Source organism: Lolium perenne, chromosome 2 (assembly GCF_019359855.2).
Source record: "Lolium perenne isolate Kyuss_39 chromosome 2, Kyuss_2.0, whole genome shotgun sequence".
Lineage (NCBI taxonomy): Eukaryota > Viridiplantae > Streptophyta > Magnoliopsida > Poales > Poaceae > Lolium > Lolium perenne.
In genome coordinates, this window is record NC_067245.2 from 242216297 (window position 1) to 242235526 (window position 19230).

Below are 19230 nucleotides of genomic sequence, written 5' to 3' on the forward strand. Positions count from 1 at the left end.
GAGCCTAGGAAAATTCACGCAACGGTTCCGCCAAGTACTACACACCATACCCAAGATAACTCCAAAAGGTATTGCGGTGGCCTACCACGTGGGCATCTGTAACCCTCGCATGAGGAAGAAGATGAACACAAGGGATCCCAACACCACTCTAGAACTATTCACTCTAGTAGACAAATGTGCCCGGGCTGAGGAGGGGCGCCTCCTACAACGACTCCAAGAAGAAGACCCGCAAGCGTATGCCCGCAAATACAAATCCCTTTAGAGAATGTTCACGTATTCCGAAATAAATTTTTATATATATAAAATAAAAAATTACGAGGTTATAAAAATCATTCGTCGGTTCAAAGTCGGTTCAAAGATACTTTGATGGATTAAAAAAAGTCACCGGTTTGAAAGAAAATATTCATGGTTTTCATATGGTACATTCACCTATTTGAAAAATATGCATGGTGCATATGCTCATGTTGTGCTTAAAACGAAAACAAAAACAAAAATAGAAATAAACTATTTTTAATAATACTAGTAATGTTGACGAACAACAAAAGCATAAAATAGATACAATAATATAAAAATCAACTAAGATTAGGAAATTAAACTCAAAATAAAATTGTGAAAAGAAAAAAAAAAACATCCCATAACAGAAAACCTGGCACAAACTATAGCAGAAAATGGGGTAAGCCGGCCGGCTGCATCGTCGCTAAGAAAAAGAGCAACGAAGGAACCTTTTCTTTAGGAGATTTGCTAGGAACTTCATGCTCAGTTAAGTTTTATACCATTTAATTTGCGTCGTGATTCGTGCTAGTTATGAGTTGTAACATGATTGACGTGAGATTTGATAGCATCAAAGTAGCTAACCGGAAAGTAAATGGCCCGAGGGAAAGGAAAAAATCGAAGTAGCGAACGGGAAAGTAAGTGGGCCGAGCCCACCTCGATCTCCTTCAGGCGGCCTACAGCACCTAAACTTACGCAAATCCTAAACTCACCTCCGTCCGCCGCCAGTCGAGCCAGGGTAGCGCTGCTCCGCCGACGAGGCACCGTCCAGCCCCCCGCCCCAGCCGAACAGCCGTGGCAGCCGCACTACTTCCAGAGAGAATCGAATAGGCGAGGTGATGGCCGCGGGGAGCAGAGGCGTCGACGGCGGTAGCAATGGGGACGGCGGCGAGCCGGACGGAGGTTGGCGGGCGGAGGAGGCCATCGCCGGGAACCGCATGGCCCTTCAAGCTCTCCGGGAGCTCGTGGTGTACCCCTTCCTCTACGCCCGCGAGTCCCGCCTGCTCGGCCTCAAGGTACTACCACCTGTCTGTTCCCCACCAATTTCAGCACCCAGCGCGCCTTCGTTTGACCAATTTCTGCTCCGTGTGCCGCGCGAGCCTGTATTCTGCAGTGGCCCAGAGGATTGCTGCTCTACGGCCCCCCTGGCACCGGAAAGGTAATGCACTCGCAATGACAACATCTTGATCTTCCTTCAACATTGACCTGTTTGTTTCTGAAGATTGCTTCTCGTTGTTCTTGTCAGACAAGCCTTGTCCAAGCCATCGTTCGGGAGTGCAACGCCCACCTGACAATGATCGAGTACCGACTCTATGACTTCCATAACTTGCTTCGTGGTGTGCATTTGGGCATGATCGTCACTTGCTTTATTGTGCCTGTCTTGGCAGGCCGTATGCTGTGCATAAACCTCATGCTGGAGAGGGCGAGAGGTTCCTGCGTGAAGCTTTCGCCGAAGCCTACTCTCAGGCATCGCAGGGCAGGCCAGCCATCATTTTCATCGATGAATTGGATGCTATATGTCCGCGACGTGACAGCAAGTATGTTTCTTATACTGTACTACCATTACATCTTTTGCACCTGTCGAAACCTGAATTTTTAATGTGCTTTCACAGGAGAGAGCAGGGGTCCCGCATTGTTGGTCAGCTGCTAACTTTGATGGATGGGAACAAGAAGTCGTCGAAGAGGCTTCCTCACGTAGTTGTTGTCGCGTCAACTAACAGGTAGGAGATTGTAGTTTCTGTTTTTAATGGCCATGTTTACGATCCTCTTTAGTAGGACAAGACCATAGTATATATATCGTCTCGTAGAAATTGTTCTACTATTGAAACAATATCTCGTCCCGTATTGGGCAGGGTGGATGCTATTGATCCAGCATTGAGAAGGCCAGGACGTTTTGACTCAGAGATAGAGGTCTCTGTTCCTACTGTAGAAGAAAGGGTGCAGATTCTTGAGGTAATTTAAGATTTCTCTTTGGATCAGTATTCTATTTGTTATGCATGTCTTTGATGACTTCTATGGTTAAGTCTGCAAAGTATTTTGCGTTTTGATGCATGACTTGGAATCTTTGTATAGAACTGATAGGTAGTATTGTCACTGGCCACTACTTGATATTATATGCACTGCGTCTAAAAATGCCTGTAACATAGCACTGACAACCTGCATTGTCTGAATCCATTAACTGATGTCATGAATTTTTACCTGAAGTATAATCTTACAACCTTTTTTTGTAGCTTCATACCAAGGGTCTACATCTTCATGAAACTGTCGATCTTCAGACTATTGCTGGATACTGCAATGGTTATGTTGGAGCTGATTTACAAGCTCTATGTCGAGAAGCTGCCAGACTTGCTTATCGTAGATTATCAAACTCATCTGAGGATGAGGAGATGGTCACACTACTCATGGAAGATTGGGAGTCTGCTAGATCTGAGGCTAAAGCAAGCATGATAAGAGGGGTAACTAAAGAAGCTCCAACTGTTTCATGGGATGATATAGGAGGTTTGAAAGATCTAAAGGTGGGATATGTTTCATATTTTTGTCTGTTTTACAATAAAGCTGCTGTAATGGTGATTGTTTCTATGCCTCAGAAAAAGCTTCAGCAAGCTGTTGAGTGGCCCATCAAGCATGCTGCTGCATTTGCTAGACTAGGGATATCACCAGTTCGTGGTGTGCTTTTGCATGGTCCTCCAGGGTGCTCAAAGACCACCCTTGCCAAGGCTGCAGCACATGCTGCCCAAGCTTCTTTCTTTTCTTTGAGGTTTGTCATAGAACGATTACTGTGTCCGTTCTTTGAATCAAATCACAGCTCTCTATCCTACTATGTGAAAGAGTCCGTACATTTATTATCAAGCTGAGCCCAATTAATCCCAGATATAGTGAGAACTGAGATAGTGGTCACAGGAAGGAATAAACATGAACTTTTTCTAGGCACAGAACACTTACCAATTCATATGGTATTTTGATCAAGCTGGCATAATATAAGTATTTGTTGGTTCAGTTGTTATAGTATCATGCAGTTTGGATAAACTTAAACTAGTTAGCCTAGCCACCTGCTGTTCAAGATTTGCTCTTCATCGAAAGCCAACTACTTTGTTTTGAAATATACTGTCAACCAGTGGTGCAGAACTATACTCGAAGTATGTTGGAGAAGGTGAAGCTTTGTTGCGAAGAACATTCCACAGGGCACGTCTGTCTGCTCCAAGCATTATATTTTTTGATGAGGCTGATGCAATTGCCCCTAAAAGGTATGCACGGACATCCTTTTGTCCTAGATATCGAACATGCACACTTCAATTTAACTGTGAACATATATACTTCAAATGTACATTAAGTAATGTGTGCTTTTAGTAAAAGAGGACTTGTAGAAATAATGAGAATAGATAATAATCTCTATATTCTTTTGTTGCTCCTATCTGACCAAGTAATTTGCATCTGTTATGGTGCACATCAATGTAGAAACTTGTTCATGCATTAGGGACTAGAGGAGTTTACTATTTGAAACTGTTCCTGAATTTTATTCTTGTCAGGACCTGAATGAAGGTTTATTTGAACTTTAGTTGTGTACTTGTGAATCTTTTCAGTACTGTCGAGAAGCTAATTTCGCAACGTATAACTTAGGTTGATACATGTATGCAGAACTGGTCCTGATGGGGGCAGTGGCAATGCCACAGTAGGAGAAAGACTCCTATCAACTTTGTTGACTGAAATGGATGGTTTAGAACTGGCTACGGTATGTCTTAGCTTGCTGATAGTTTTTTTATCATAATTCTACTGAGCATCTACATCTCTGTTCATTAAGAGGTTATCTGGCTTTCTATTGTAGGGCATTATTGTTTTGGCTGCTACTAATCGTCCTAAGGCAATCGATGCAGCTCTTCTCCGCCCAGGGCGTTTTGATATGGTATTCCCCCATCTCTGGGTCTCTCTGACATGTTCATCAGCAGTAACTGATCATAAATTTCTCTTGGCCTGCAGGTCTTGTATGTTCCGCCGCCAGACGCACAAGGTCGGCATGAGATACTACGCATCAAAACACGCAAGATGGAGTTAGGGGAGGATGTGGACCTCGGGAAGATAGCCGAGTGCACCGAGCTGTTCACCGGTGCTGATCTCGAAGGTCTGTGCAGGGAAGCGGGAATGTTGGCACTGAGGGAAGATATCACTGCAAGTTCGATAGACAAGGCTCATTTTGAGGCTGCAGTAAGGTCGCTAAAGCCATCACTGACAAAAGCAGAAGTTGATGAGTACGCAGCTGCTGCCATACATGGTCCATCAACGAGGAAACATTAGAATAGGTTACATCTTCTAGTTTCTGTTTAAGCTTGTATTGTGCAAGCATTCTAGATCAGTCTGTCCATTGATAGTGATATTGCTGGTCAGTTGAATGATATGTTCGTGCATTTCTTTTTATGGAAAGGTCAAGGTTGAGTGCTTATGCTGTTCCAGTTATTCTGGTTGTGTTTGCCTACATCCATTTTACTCCGTACTTGCTATCGGCTGAACATTATGATCTCGGTTAGTGATGTCAACACACTGATAATAGCGCGTAACAACATTTGACTGTCAAGATCATGTGGAAAACGAGAAATCATGAGAATACACTGCTGCCAAAGAGGATACATATGCAAAAGTGTCGTTATAACCTCTTCTGTTCACTAGGTACAGCAGAAATTGTGCTGTTTGTATTCAACATGACAAATTTTACAACTGTTTGTAGCTATCCATAAATGGGAGCATCATGTACTATACATCTCCCTCCCTGTAGACCAAGAATGCGCTCGTCTTGCAGTAACTCGACGCCAGTGCCTTGCCAGCAGAGGTTGGTGGAGTGAAAGCGCATTGTGAGATCCCCAGCGCACTGCCTTCGCGAAAGCTCTTCCTGCAGGAGACGAATCGAAGTAGCAACGTCAGAGGAAAGCTCGACAAACCAGTGATATTTGCTGGGTGATACAATCTGGTAAAAAGTCGTGCAATTGACACAGAATGCAATCATGTCTCATTGTTAAGGAGAACTGTTCATGTTTGGCAGTGAAGCGTTCTCAAGGCATGAAACGGCTACAAGCACCAGAGCAAGCAAAATGTGGAAAAGGGGGCCTGGAGAACATACCTTGCGGCATCCATTAGCTGCGACCCTAGTCCCTTTCTTCTGCGTGACGGCACCACCCAGATGGCCCGGATTCCGCAGACAGCAGGGACAGCTTCTTGTTTGCAGATTATGGCACCAGGGCCCTGGCTCTCTTCTCTGTTCTTGTCGGGATGATTATGCCGTCTTAAGACCTCCCTCTTGAAACTTATTTTCCCAAACTCTAATGTATGGTTCGCTTGTGCTGCTTCAGTTTTATTGTCTGGTAACTCGTGTTTGTCTTCCGATGAGGAGCTCGGAATAACTTTGTGTGCTGCTTTTATCGATTCAGCAACGAGACATCCCACTATCCTCCCACTGGATACGAACAGATAAACCTATGCAGCAACGATCCTTTTATTAAATACTATGTATGGGAATTCAAATTCAGACTGTAAGTTACCTTGCAAAGCTTATGAAGGAGCCTGCCTTCACCAAACCCCAGCTCCTTCTCCACCACTTTGATCACCTCCTGAACCTGACATATGTACATGGCATTACATGGTTTGCTTCCTAAATTTTTGCAATTTGCAGATGCGTTTCTAATGTCAAAATTGGATTGTTTCTGAAGTGGCTCAGCCTTTTAGAAGCAAGCAGACTCATATGCAGATCACAGCTATCAGTAAATTGCTATTTGCAGTTCTGCATTTCTTCAGAACCATGGTTTGGTGAAGGCCACCTGCACATTTGCATCTGTTTCTCTAATGCCAAGATGTGGACTGTTTGTGAAGTGGCTAAGGCTTCTAGAAGCAATTAGTTATAGACACATACATATGACAGCTACCAGTAAACTTACAGTTTAGGAGTAAATAGTTACAGACAAAGTAAGCCTGCCAAAAAAAAACAAGTCTGTGCCACATTTCTACATTTAAAATGTCAACATGTGGATTGTTTGTACAAGTGGCTCGGGCTTCCAGTAGTAATTAGTTGTAGGCACATACATATTACAGCTATCAGTGAACTAGCAGTCCACATTTCTTCAGAAAGCCATGCATCCGGACGACCGGACATGACAAAGTGAGTTCAGCAAACAGAAATACCTTGCTGTTCCGCATGCAAGAATTCTCGCCCGTCGCGAGAATAATCCGGTCGCCGCCCTCGGACCTCGAAACCACGGTTTCGTCGCGCCAACCCTGTCGGTCAGAATGAACTCTTCTGTCAGAGGAACACAGGAAACTGACAGTGTAATTCAGAGAGACGACCGGGAGCAGGGTGTACCTTGAAGGGGACGCCCTGGAAGTAGGTCCTGTGGTAAGCCCTGTGGACCTTCTCGTCCTCGTCGTTCCCGCGGGCGTACATCATCCCGCAGACCGCGCACGCGTGGAGGAGGAAGTCGGGCTGCCCCAGCTCCAGGTGGAACTGCCCGTAGCTCCGCTTCTTGTTCAGCACCTTGGCGTCCGCCGCGCCGCCGCCTTCTCTGCGCGCCTCGTCGCCGCTGCGCAAGAACGTAGGCGCAGATCAGCCGGGCGGATTCGCGAAAGGTGAAGCTGCGGAACGGTGTTTCGATTGGGGAAGAGAGAAGAAGAACCTGTTGGGATCCGGGTCTGGGGCCTGGCGCTTGAAGAAGGCGTTGATCTTGGGCTGCATCTCCTCGTCGAGCCTTGTCTCCGATACGCGTTCTCTCGCTCTCCTCGTTTGCTGTCGGGAAGGGGGAGAGGAGGCGACGGCGGGCGGCAGGAGCAGGAAGGCGAGGGACGGGGCGCGACCGAGCGAGCGAGATGAGGGGATCGGGCGAGTAGGAATTGAGAAGGCCGTCGCGCGGGATTACTAACGCCAATGTGGGATTTGGGCGCCAAAACAAGCGCCGCAAATGTATTTGTTTTGTGCGTACCGAAATGGTTTATTTAGGCATGTGGAGGAATTGGCCGTGCGATATCAATCTACATTTGCATATATGTATTGTGTTGACTTTAGATGATACTATTACTAAGGGATCCACCGTGGTACGAAATAATCTCTACTACTTAAAAAGAACGAACATGTTCCCCCTTCTCCCCCTACTTTCGTCGTCCTTTTGGTCGTCCCTCCCACCAAAACAAGGAAAGTCAATATCAATCAGGTGGGACAGCCAAGGAAATCCGAAGAAAATAAATCAATCTCTACTACTTATTCATATTCCCTATTCTTCCAGAATATCAACTCGCGCAATTAATCAGCCCGGGCCGTTTTAGGAACCATCAGGAATCTCCACATTAATGGAATATCACTTTCTCACAAATCTATCTACACTATTAAAAAGAACAAACACTCACCAATCTCTTCTCTATCCCTACTACTTAAAAAGACTAAACGTAATCCCTATTCTCCCCATTTTCGTCCGTTCCAACTTTTTGGTCGTCCGTCCGTCCATCGAAACAGGAAAAGTTAACCAGAAATCAATCATGTTGCGTTTAATCCAGAAATCAATCAGTCCCAATCAATCCGCGATAGATCTTTTGCAGAAGGAATCAGCCTGCTGAAACGGACATATAAAGGAAAGTAATAAATCAGCCAGGACGTATGCAATGTGATTTTTGCCCCTCCACAAAATCAGCAATTCCTTGATTAGTAATTTTTGCCCCTCCACAAATCTCGCTACAGCGTGATTGGTCAATTTTTTAGAGGCTACGAAATTTCATGTGTTTCCGTTTCTGCTCCTCCCTCCACGCACGATCCACCGACTCCACGCACTCCACCTGCTGCACCAACTCCTCCTTCGCGACGACGACGATGCCCTCTCCCTCCCTCGCGACGGCGCACTCTTTCTCACGACGATGGCGCCCTCTCCCTCGCACGCCACATGACGGCGCTAACTCGCCTGCTTGTGTCGTCTGTGCTGGCCAGCAAATCTGCCGCGTCGTCTGCGCATGGAGGTTGAGATCAAAATGGCATCTTTTGCTCCTCCGGCGGCCGGATCTGCTGCGTAAGGGCTTGATCTGTCGATCCAACGTTAGGGACAAGCTCCAATCATGGTTGTGGCCGGCGGGGACTACCAAAACGGCCTCCAATGGGTCGTGCACTTCTTCGGCACGCAGATCGGCACCGCCAAGGTATTCGCCAAGGTACTCTTCTCACCCTCTCGCCGCCTGCTCTGCTTGCTCGCTCATCTGTTGCGCGGAACAAACCTAAGCTTGTTGCTATCGCAGGCGCTGTCGGATGAGGCCAAGGACAAGTACGACAAGGCTGTCTTCAAGGTGGTCGATCTGGTACGGTTCCGATTCCATCCTCAGTGCTACGCTGCTTCCCAAAATTCCCTCCGTCTTTTCCCTTTATGTGGTATGTTATGATTGATGCGTCCTGATGACTGCTTCATTAGATTGGAGTTACGCGGCGGAGGACCAGGAGTAGCAGGAGAAGCTCAAGAAGAAGAGTTCTTCTTGTCGACGTGTGTATCAGCAATTTCATCTCCACCTTTTACTGATTATGTCCAGTACTACACCTGTTTAGCAAAAGAAACCATGCATATTTATTCAAGCTAATCGCTATTCGAACCAGCAATAAAGCTAGGGCAGCCCTCTTTTGTGGAATAAAGTTACACTACTTAACTGCTAACGAGTGTTGTTACTGTTGTTTTCTGAACCCATTCTCATTTTTCATAAAAATTTCTCTATTAGATTGTGAAATACCATTGGACCTGAAGATTAAACTGCAAATGTGTTCCTATGATAGAAAAATCTTTTTCGGAATGGAGTAACATTTTTGTTGTCTGTACTTGTCTTGTCATGGTTGATTTTCATTATTCAGTTATGCCAGCCTGCAATTACTTTTACTCTGTGTTTGTTCTCTGCACTTATTTAACTCAATAATATTTAATACTCGTTTCAAGAATTCATTGACTGATTTGCTTTGGGATGCAGCTTCCAATGGTGTAGCCATTGAATCAAGTGGAAGGCAACTGCTTGAGCAGTAACTATGAGCCATGCTTCCACAATTTCTGAAGCAGGTTCAGTTATATACTTGTTTTTTACTGTAGCCATTTTTTAGTACTCCCTGCAATTTTAGTAGTTCAGCCTGCACTTTTACAACATGAGATATATATTTGGTGGTAGAATAAAATCAAGGTCTACTGTATTGAAAGTAAATGGAGTATTGTTGTTGCTATCTGAAAGTAAATGAACCATGCCTTTTTTTGGGTCTATGACTGCAAATCTAAATCTTCACCACTTGCAGCACTGTTGCTTCCTCTGGGCTTGGGATCCTAGCAATTGATGAGGAGATTCTTTACCAGTGAACTACAGATGGCAAGACATTTGTTGACTACTTGAAGGACCAGAATATCATGCTTGGTATTAAGGTTGACAAGGTATGCATTTAATGATCTGAAAATCTTCGATTCCTTATGTTGTTTTAGTCAACAAGCCAGTTCCACCATTCTAAATTATTTTTTACTTGATTTATGTTGTCTTGCCCGAAAGGGTTTAATTCCGTTGCCCTGATCCAACAATGAATCCTGGTGCCAAGGTGTTGATGGTTTGGCTTTAAGGTGTGCAGAGTTGAAGTCAAAGAATGATTGTGCAATTCTTGCTGACGATTTTGAGTTGCTGCTAGGGAAGCTAGGTCATTTTACTGCTATTGGAGATATAGGTCGCCGTGGTGGTGCTTGCTGGAGATCACGGCTCGCTAGGAGGCGGCAAGAAGGTGATGTCGTTGATCAGAAAGGCGATGCATAGCCTGGGTGGTTGGGGATGAGTTGCTAGAGCTCTCCTTATCGACCTATGCAGCCGAGATATTGGGGACGAACTGCTGGTGTGGCCTCCGGTGCTGCCAGGAGGTTGGGGGAGAGCTGTGGTGTCTGCCGGCGCGGCCTCCGGTGCTGCCGGGAGGTTGGGAGCGAGTTGTCGGCGCGGTGATGATTGCCAACTTATTTTTTTAATTCGAGAGCATCATACTACATTAGTAAGCACTATACTACCTCCTTTTGAAATGTAAACCTTTTAGGAAGCTGGATTCCTAAAAAGGCATACATTTTTTAAACATAGGTAATATATAGTTTCATTACTACTGTTTGCTATTTTTGTGCCATACAATATGCCCGCCTCTGGTTGATAATAGGTGTCAACATGAAATTCTTCTTGTACTTCATTAAAGCCTTTTCATTAGATTTATCTTTGCAGTGGATTATAATATTTATTACTATTAGTTTTAAATACATGAATAAGACATTTTCAAAGAGTTTAGGGACAGTATTACAATATGCGAAGTCGGGCTTGGGATTTAGACCCGTTGTTGAATGGGCGTGAAGGGTAGGAAGAACAAGTCAGGCTCAGGATTTAGACCCGTAGCAACACACATACATTTTCGTACGATGAATCATAAAGTCCATGTGTTTGTTCCAAAAAAACTTGCAGCGGGTACTCACAATTGTTTTTTCAAAATTTAGACGTATGTTTTCATTATTTCAAACAACCCAAAACGTATGCAAAATTAGGAAGGAATTTGTTCATCACAACATCGCCTCCTTATCCCTTAGGGGTGGGCATTCGGTCATGATCGACAATTCGGTATTCGTATTTCGGTCTATTTTGAGTTCGGTCATAAAAAATGAAGACCGAAATATACTTGCTTGTTTTACTACCCGACAAATTCGGGTACCCAATAATTCGGGTTCGGGTTCGGTCATGACGGAACATCATAGTCAATGTTGTCAACATAAATATTAGATATTATTTAGTAAGAAGTTGGCAACATTTTAGATGTATTTTTGATGTTTTTAATTGCATATATTATCATCAATTGGCGGGAATAAATGTTGAACAATCTTAAAAAATGTAACAATCTTAGAGAAGTTTGATCAACATTCAAGAATATCATATCTCACGCACATCACACAATTGTAAAGATCGGGATAGTCTCACGTAAAATTCAGTCTATTAGGTTACTTGGAAGAAATGACCGAATTGACCAAACTAAATTCGGTCTATAAAATTTTCTAACCAATTTCTTTATTGGTCATTTTGGCCTCGGTCTTTTCAGGTTCGGTCACGGTCTTTTCGGTTTCGGTCTTCGGTTGTTTTGTCCACCAATGTCTTTTTCTACCCAATTTCTTTATTGGTCATTTTGGTCTCGGTCTTTTCGGGTTCGGTCTCGGTCTTTTCAGTTTCGATCATCTGTTCTGATCAATGTCTTTTTTATGCGATTAATGTCTTATTCTTGTTATCCCGTGGCAACGCACGGGCAAATGTCCTAGTTAGAGAGAAACGAGAGATTGCGAGAAAATGGATGTCTTTATTAGTATAATTTGTTGGGTATTTATAGTGTCCTAACGGGTGCTTTACATGGTCGGTTACATGATTTGTGTCGTTTCAAAAGGGTGTAACAATGGTTCTATGTACATAGCGTTTGGACAACGCTAGAGATTACCAACTAGATAGTTATCCTAATGGAAATCCTAACTGCTTTATTAGCCTAGTTATGACGCTAATTTCTAACACTCTCCCTGGACAAACAATGTCTTCGAAATCTTCTAGGTCCGAAATTCTCTATAGGGTCTCTTGAAAATTTGAACTCTTGATGGACCTTGATCTTGAAAACTTGATCTTGTACAATGTATGTCCTTCAAAATCATGTTAAAAAAAGATAAGTATAATATAGGGATCCGATGTACTACTGGTATAATAATTGTATCATTAAAACCTATATGAAAAATTCATTGGAGAACTCATAAGGAAAGAGTACAATATATTATTATCGGATGATAAATACTAAGTTCAGTCCTAGGAGATTTCTCCCTCTGAACTTTGCAAATTTTTCCAAGTCGTCTCATACCATGCCATGAATGCATTTTTGAAATGCACCTGTTGGTAAAGACTTAGTGAACAAATATGCAAGATTATCACAAGATTTTGTTTGCAAAACATTAATTTCTCCATTTTTCAGTGATTCATGAGGAAAGAACGGTTATTGAGCAATATGTTTTGGGATATTACTTTTAATCATCCCATATGCATTTGAGCAACGCATTATCTTCATAGATAATAGTTGGTGATTCTAATGAACCTATGCCGCATGAGGTCTGGATGTGATTAATCACTCTGCGAAGCCATACACACTCACATGGAGCCTCATATAATGCAATTATTTCAGAGTGGTTAGTGGAAGTTGCTACTAAAGTCTGTTTTGTTGACTTCCATGAGATAGCAGTTCCACCGTATAAAAATAAAAATCGAGTTTGTGATCTAGCATCATGGGGATCAGAAAGATAGCCGACATCATCATAGCCACTCAAAGTCATATCTTGATTTTCCTAATAGAATAAACCAATATCTTTAGTATCTTGTAAATACTTGAAGATATTATTCACTTCGGCCCAATGACGTTTTGTTGGAGCTGCACTGTGTAAATTTAATGCGAAGGCAATATCTGGCCTAGTACAATTAGCAAGGTACATTAGTTTTCCTATGACACTAAGGTATGGAAACTCAGGTCCCAACACATGTTCGTTATCCCCTTTTCCATATCAAGGGATCTAACGACCATGGGTGTTTTGGATGGATATGATTTATCCATATTGAATTTTTCCAAAGCTTTCTGAATATACGCTGGCTGATAAACGAGTTTTCGTGAGAAAAGATGCTCAAGTTGTAAACCTAAGCAGAATTTGGTTTTTCCCAAATCCTTCATCTCAAACTCTATCATTAAATGATTGCGTGCTACAGATATATTTGTCGCATCACCAATGATGTTGAGGTCATCAACATAAACTGAGATGATGCAAAATTCTTTTTCAGGATTTCTTTATGAATGGGCAATCATCATTATTTGAGTATCCTTTATTGATAAGGAACTCACTAAGCCGGTTATACCACATTTTACCCGACTGTTTTAAGCCATAGAGTGGTTTTTGTAATTTTACACAATACATGTTGCGATTGTGTTTAGATTAGGGATTTTAAGTCCATCAGGGACTTTCATATAAATATCCGCATCGAGTGACCTATATAGATATGTGGTCACTACATTCATTAATTGCATTGATAAATTCATTTGTACTGCCAATGATATTAAGTATCGAAACGTAATTCCACTCATTACAGGAGAATCTGTATCGTCGTAATCTAATCAATACAGGGTCTTTGCGTAAAGCTTTTTGCTACTAGTCTCCCTTTATATCTCACCACCTCATTATTTTTGTTCATTTTTCGAACGAAAACCCACTTAGCTCTCACTGGGAAGACTTTATGAGGAGTAGAATATCTCTCTTTTATTAAGCGAGCGCAGTTCTGCCTCAATGGCCTCCTTCCATTTAGGTCAATCCCAACGCTTCAGACACTTTTTCATAGATTTTGGCTCTTGATCCAGTTGAATGATTTTAGCAATTTTAGAGGAGAAATATGTGTCTACAAGTGTAGTCTTTCTATTATTTGATTCTCCCAAATAGATATAGTTTGTGGAGATTTCATTAATTTCTTCACGCACCATGTGATTTCCCATAATAACGGAGTCTGGTTGTTTCGATGTCCCAGCATTGGGGTTTGTGTGCACATTTATGCTAGGTTCTTGATGTTGAACATCATCTTGGTGTCTATCAACTTCAGGTTGATTTGCATTTACCATCATATATTTTATTTGTTTCTATGGTTGCTTTGGAGGAGCATTTTCCCTTAAGACCAGATTTCCCCCCTTTTATTTGAATTTGGGAGTTGAGTAGTTTTATTTGGTACCTCTACTCGTCCTAGTGCATTGACTCCATATATGATTTAGTGACACCTTTGTGATCAGTAAATGCGTCTGGCAAGTTATTTGCAAAGTGTTGCAAATCTATTATTCTCGGGACTTCGGATTCAGATTATTTAGTACGTGGATCTTGTTGGAAATATAAGCAAATATCCATATGAAATAATCCGTACGAGTAATTGATAAATCATGACTACGAAAATAACGAATAAACTAATCATACAGACTAGTAAGGTAGATGAATAGATCACATGTAAACAAGTCAAACTGATCGCATCTACCACAGAAACTAGAAGAAGAAACTCTAACAGAGACTGAAAGAGAAACGACAAGATCACATACTTTGCAGGAGCGTCGTTGTCGCCCATGTTGAGGTTGTCGAAGAAGTCGCTGAGATCCGGGAAGAAGTTGTCGTTGTGGAGGAACTCGTCGTCCGATGACGACGTCGTGATGCCAGTAGTCGCGCCGGAGCGCTCCCCAAAAACCTGATTGCCCCTCACCCGTACAGGTTCACGAGAGGCAGGGTTCCGGAGGCCTACTGTCCCGGCAGTCGGTGCACGCCGACGGACGGGATGAGGAAGACAAAGGCAGCGACGCAATAAACTGGAAACAGGTAGTCGCGTATGCGTCTCGTCGTGGCGGCTAGGGTTGCGCAGGATCTTATATAGTGCGGTTCGGGAAGGTCGTGGGGCGCAGCCCACGTCCGAGTCGGCACAGCCACGATTCAGAAAAACCGGAAGGCAAAACGGCTGAGTAACGCGTCCGTTAATGACTCAAAATTGATTACACAATTAATTTCCCAAACACCAAAAAGGTAAGCTCGGCTCGGCGAGATTCCCGCAACCCGCGGCGCGTCGTGACGTGACGTGTCGTGGCGAGGCGAGGCGAGGCGAGGCGAGGCGGGCGGCGGAGGAGGAGGAGTGCGCGAGGGCTCTCTCTCTTCTCACTCACTTACTAGGACTAGAACAGCCCACCTTATATACCACTCCAACTCTCTCCCAACTAGCAATGTGGGACTAAACTTTAGCCCCCACTAGTGCTGCCACTGATTTTTGGAATGGGCCATGTGAGTTTCAGAATTTGATAATGGGCCATGGGCCAAAGGCCAAATGCCCCAAATTCCAGCAATCCCCCACAAACTCTCATTGGCACATCTCATCAATAAGTTTCCAGAACATTGTTTTATATACCGGTATGTCGTGGAGACTGTTAAGTTGAACTTCCACTTAAAGCTTCATATTACACTAGATTGCAACTTGGATAGTGGACTATGCCTTGAACTACAAGTTTTCTGCGCACTAGCTTCATACAAAGCCTATACCGATACTAGGCTGCCGCGAGGCTTTCTCGCGGTTTGGAGCTTATACGTCATACTCCAGGGCCTTTCATGAGTTTACTAGAGAGCACCCAACTCTCATAGATTGCGACGTTTAACAATCAGACTCATATAGGTGTGTTCTTCAAAAGATGTTCTGTAGGACAACATCTTTGCTAAAATAAGCCACTTAGAACACATTAAGATAATTATCAACCTGCCATGCAGATTAGGAGAGTATTGCATCTTATGGAGTGGTAAAATTGCTATAGGAATATATACTCTCCTCTCAGCTGACCAATAGCTTGTCTCCCAGCTCTAATTCACGGGATCTCCAATCACATAGAGTGGGTTACCACCGTGGGCAGCTCATAGTGTGTGTCTTATACCCATCTCCCTCGATGCATTTTCTATCACATTTCGTGATAGTCTCTTTGTGAAGGGGTCTGCCAGGTTTCTAGACGTATGGATATAATCCAACGCTATAACTCCGGAGTTTCTCATTTTCCTGACAGTTTTCAATCTCCTCTTCACATGCCTTGATGACTTCATATTATCCTTAGAACTGTTTACTTTGACGATCACAGTTTGGTTATCACAGTTCATAGGAATAGCGGGTATTGGTTTCTCAACCACAGGTAAGTCCATCAAGAGCTCACGAAGCCACTCTGCTTCAACAGTGGCTGTGTCTAATGCTGTGAGTTCTGCTTCCATAGTTGACCTCGTAATGATGGTCTGCTTGCAAGACTTCCAGGAAACAGCGCCACCTCCAAGTGTAAACAAATAACCACTTGTCGCCTTAGTCTCATCAACATCAGATATCCAATTTGCATCACTATAACCCTCAAGTACCCTTGGATACCCAGTATAATGAATGCCATAACTCGCAGTGCCTTTCAAATAGCGCAAAACTCTCTCAAGAGCATGCCAATGAACATCTCCAGGTCTAGACACAAAACGGCTGAGTTTACTTACAGCATAGGAGATGTCAGGCCTCGTGGCGCTGGCTAAATACATAAGCGAGCCAATGATTTGCGAATATCGCAATTGATCTCTAGCAATCCTTTTATTCTTACGAATTATCACACTAGGATCATAAGGCGTTGGAGAAGATTTGCAGTCGCTATACCCGAAGCGACTCAGGATCTTTTCCACATAGTGGGACTGAAGCAATGTAATCCCACCATCGTCATCCTTCAGCAGCTTGATGTTTAAGATCACATCAGCTACTCCCGAGTCCTTCATCTCAAAACAACGAGATAGGAACTCCTTGACCTCCTTAATCACAGTAAGGCTGGTTCCAAATATCAATATGTCATCGACATAGAGACAAAGAATAACTCCCTCGCCCCTACCATGGCGATAGTATACACACTTGTCAGCTTCGTTTACAACAAAGCCTTTAGCAGTTAAAGTTCTTTCAAACTTCTCATGCCATTGCTTAGGCGCTTGCTTAAGCCTATACAGAGACTTCAGTAGTTTACACACCTTTCCTTCTTGACCATCTACTACAAATCCATCAGGCTGCTCCATATAAATTTCCTCTTCAAGCTCTCCATTTAGGAAAGCAGTCTTAACATCCATTTGATGAACGAGAAGACCATGTGAGGCAGCCAAGGAAAGTAGTACTCGAATAGTGGTCAGTCGAGCTACAGGTGAGTATGTATCAAAGAAGTCTTCGCCTTCTTTCTGAGTATAACCCTTGGCCACAAGTCGTGCCTTGTACTTTTCAATAGTACCATCGGGCCTAAGCTTTTTCTTGAACACCCACTTGCATCCTACAGGTTTGCACCCATAAGGATGATCAGTAACCTCCCAAGTTCCATTAGCTAAGATGGAATCCATCTCGCTACGGACAACTTCCTTCCAGTAGTCAGCATCCTGAGATGCATAGGCCTCTGAAATGGAAGTGGGAGTATCATCCACGAGGTACACAATGAAATCATGACCAAAGGACTTTGCAGTCCTCTGTCTCTTGCTCCTTTTGGGAGCTTCATTGTCATCCTCCACAGGATTATCAAAGTGTTCTATAGCCATGGTAGGTTCAGGAAATAATTCCTGAGTAGATGAACTAGGCATCTCCTGAATTGATGAGCTAGACGTTTCTTTCATAGGAAAGATGTCCTCAAAGAAAGTCGCATCATTCGACTCCATAATTGTACCAACATGCATGTCGGATACCTCAGATTTTACTATCAAAAATCTGTAGCCAATGCTATGAAAAGCATATCCCAGAAGAACACAATCCACGGTTTTTGGTCCAAGCTTGCGCTTCTTGGGTATCGGCACATTTACTTTCGCCAAACAGCCCCAAGTTCGTAGATAAGAGAGTTTCAACCTTTTCCTTTCCCATTCCTCAAAAGGGGTAATGGTTTTGTTCTTTGTGGGGACACGGTTTAGGACATGACATGCAGTCAATATCGCCTCCCCCCACCATGCCTTGGATAGACCCGATGTATCTAACATGGCGTTAACCAAATCAGTTAGAGTACGGTTCTTTCTTTCGGCCACCCCATTTGACTAAGGTGAGTAGGGAGGCATCCTCTCATGGATAATACCATGTTCCGCACAAAAAGAATCAAACTCGTTGGAAAAATACTCTCCACCACGATCAGACCTTAGCCGCTTGATCTTTCGATCAAGTTGGTTTTCTGCTTCAGCTTTAAAGATTTTGAAGTGATTAAGAGCTTCATCTTTAGATTTCAGGAGATACACATAACAATATCGAGTAGAGTCATCAATCAAAGTCATGAAGTATCTTTTCCCTCCTTTTGTCAATTCACCATTCATTTCACAAAGATCCGAATGTATAAGTTCCAGCGGTGCCAAGTCTCTTGCCTCCGCAGTCTTATGAGACTTACGTGGTTGCTTAGCTTGCACACATACTTGGCACTTGGATTTCTTGACAATAGCAAATTTTGGAATTATATTCATATTCGCTAGCCGCGTCATGCACCCAAAATTAATATGACAAAGTCGTGAATGCCAAATATCGGACTCACTATCATTGCAAACATGATTAATAATTTGAGTACATAAGTCTGACAAAGATAAGCGGAACAAGCCTCCGCACACATAACCCTTTCCAACAAATTGTCCACACTTGGAAATTACAACTTTATTGGACTCAAAAACCAACTTAAAACCATCTCGACATAGAAGCGATCCGCTAACGAGATTCTTATTAATGGAAGGAACGTGCTGCACATTCTTCAGCTGGATGGTCTTTCCCGAAGTAAACTTCAGATCCACCGTACCAACACCACGAACAGAAGCACGTGAGCCGTTTCCCATCAGCACGGAAGAAGTCCTTGCGACCTGATAAGAAGAAAACATAGAGACATCAGAACATACATGTGTATTGGCTCCGGTGTCTATCCACCAATCAGGAGAATTGCATACTGAAAGGACAGTAGGAGAAGTACCGTACCCAACGTCCTTCATCTCAGTATCAACACCAATAACAACATTTGCGGACTTGCCGCTGTTCTCACGCTGATCATGGCGTTCTGGGCAATCAGGAGCCCAATGTCCAGGAGCGCCACAAACATGGCAGTTCCCTTTCTTCTTATAAGAAGTCTTCCTCTTGAAGTTGGTTGAGTTGGAGGCTTTGTTCTTCACGTCAAACTTGCCTTTTCCATTGTTCTTATTCTTAGACTTGTGAGATTGGAAGTTCTTCTTCTGTACCACATTGGCACTACAACCTCCCTCAAAACTACGAGCGCGTGTGTCCTTTGCTCTCGCCTTCTCTTCCACATGAAGCGAGCCAATGAGATCCGAAACGGAAAACTCTTGTCTCTTATGTTTCAGAGAAGTAGCAAAGTTCCTCCATGAAGGAGGGAGCTTGGCAATAATGCCACCGGCCACAAAT

General features: G+C 43.3%; 2 protein-coding genes across 2 annotated transcripts; one reads left to right on the forward strand and one right to left on the reverse strand.

Annotated features, from left to right (window-relative positions):
* The first annotated feature begins 963 nt into the window (after nucleotides 1–963).
* Nucleotides 964–4703, forward strand: LOC127335420 (cell division control protein 48 homolog B). The gene is made up of 12 exons (XM_051362077.1): nucleotides 964–1286; nucleotides 1385–1429; nucleotides 1517–1572; nucleotides 1659–1808; nucleotides 1884–1991; nucleotides 2124–2223; nucleotides 2502–2786; nucleotides 2859–3028; nucleotides 3387–3515; nucleotides 3907–4000; nucleotides 4094–4171; nucleotides 4246–4703. The coding sequence occupies exons 1-12, from the start codon at nucleotides 1110–1112 to the stop codon at nucleotides 4558–4560; spliced, it is 1707 nt and encodes a 568-aa protein (XP_051218037.1). The 5' UTR covers nucleotides 964–1109; the 3' UTR covers nucleotides 4561–4703.
* A 141-nt stretch (nucleotides 4704–4844) lies between these two features.
* On the reverse strand, nucleotides 4845–7129 carry LOC127330543 (protein CHROMOSOME TRANSMISSION FIDELITY 7-like). The gene is made up of 6 exons (XM_051356721.2): nucleotides 6921–7129; nucleotides 6611–6827; nucleotides 6433–6525; nucleotides 5796–5870; nucleotides 5378–5730; nucleotides 4845–5149 (listed from the first exon to the last, which is right to left on the reverse strand). The coding sequence occupies exons 1-6, from the start codon at nucleotides 6977–6979 to the stop codon at nucleotides 5014–5016; spliced, it is 933 nt and encodes a 310-aa protein (XP_051212681.1). The 5' UTR covers nucleotides 6980–7129; the 3' UTR covers nucleotides 4845–5013.
* Between the last annotated feature and the right edge of the window lie 12101 nt (nucleotides 7130–19230).

What these genes read in the sequence shown, in the direction of transcription:
- LOC127335420 (XM_051362077.1), top strand. Translation starts at nt 1,110, where the DNA reads ATGGCCGCGGGGAGCAGAGGCGTCGACGGCGGTAGCAATGGGGACGGC. An exon ending in GCCCCCCTGGCACCGGAAAG is followed by an intron (nt 1,430 to 1,516) that starts GTAATGCACTCG and finishes TGTTCTTGTCAG; the next exon opens with ACAAGCCTTGTCCAAGCCAT. An exon ending in ATGGTTTAGAACTGGCTACG is followed by an intron (nt 4,001 to 4,093) that starts GTATGTCTTAGC and finishes TTTCTATTGTAG; the next exon opens with GGCATTATTGTTTTGGCTGC.
- LOC127330543 (XM_051356721.2), bottom strand. Translation starts at nt 6,979, where the DNA reads ATGCAGCCCAAGATCAACGCCTTCTTCAAGCGCCAGGCCCCAGACCCG. An exon ending in CTTGCATGCGGAACAGCAAG is followed by an intron (nt 5,871 to 6,432) that starts GTATTTCTGTTT and finishes TACATATGTCAG; the next exon opens with GTTCAGGAGGTGATCAAAGT. An exon ending in TCCTTCATAAGCTTTGCAAG is followed by an intron (nt 5,731 to 5,795) that starts GTAACTTACAGT and finishes GTTGCTGCATAG; the next exon opens with GTTTATCTGTTCGTATCCAG.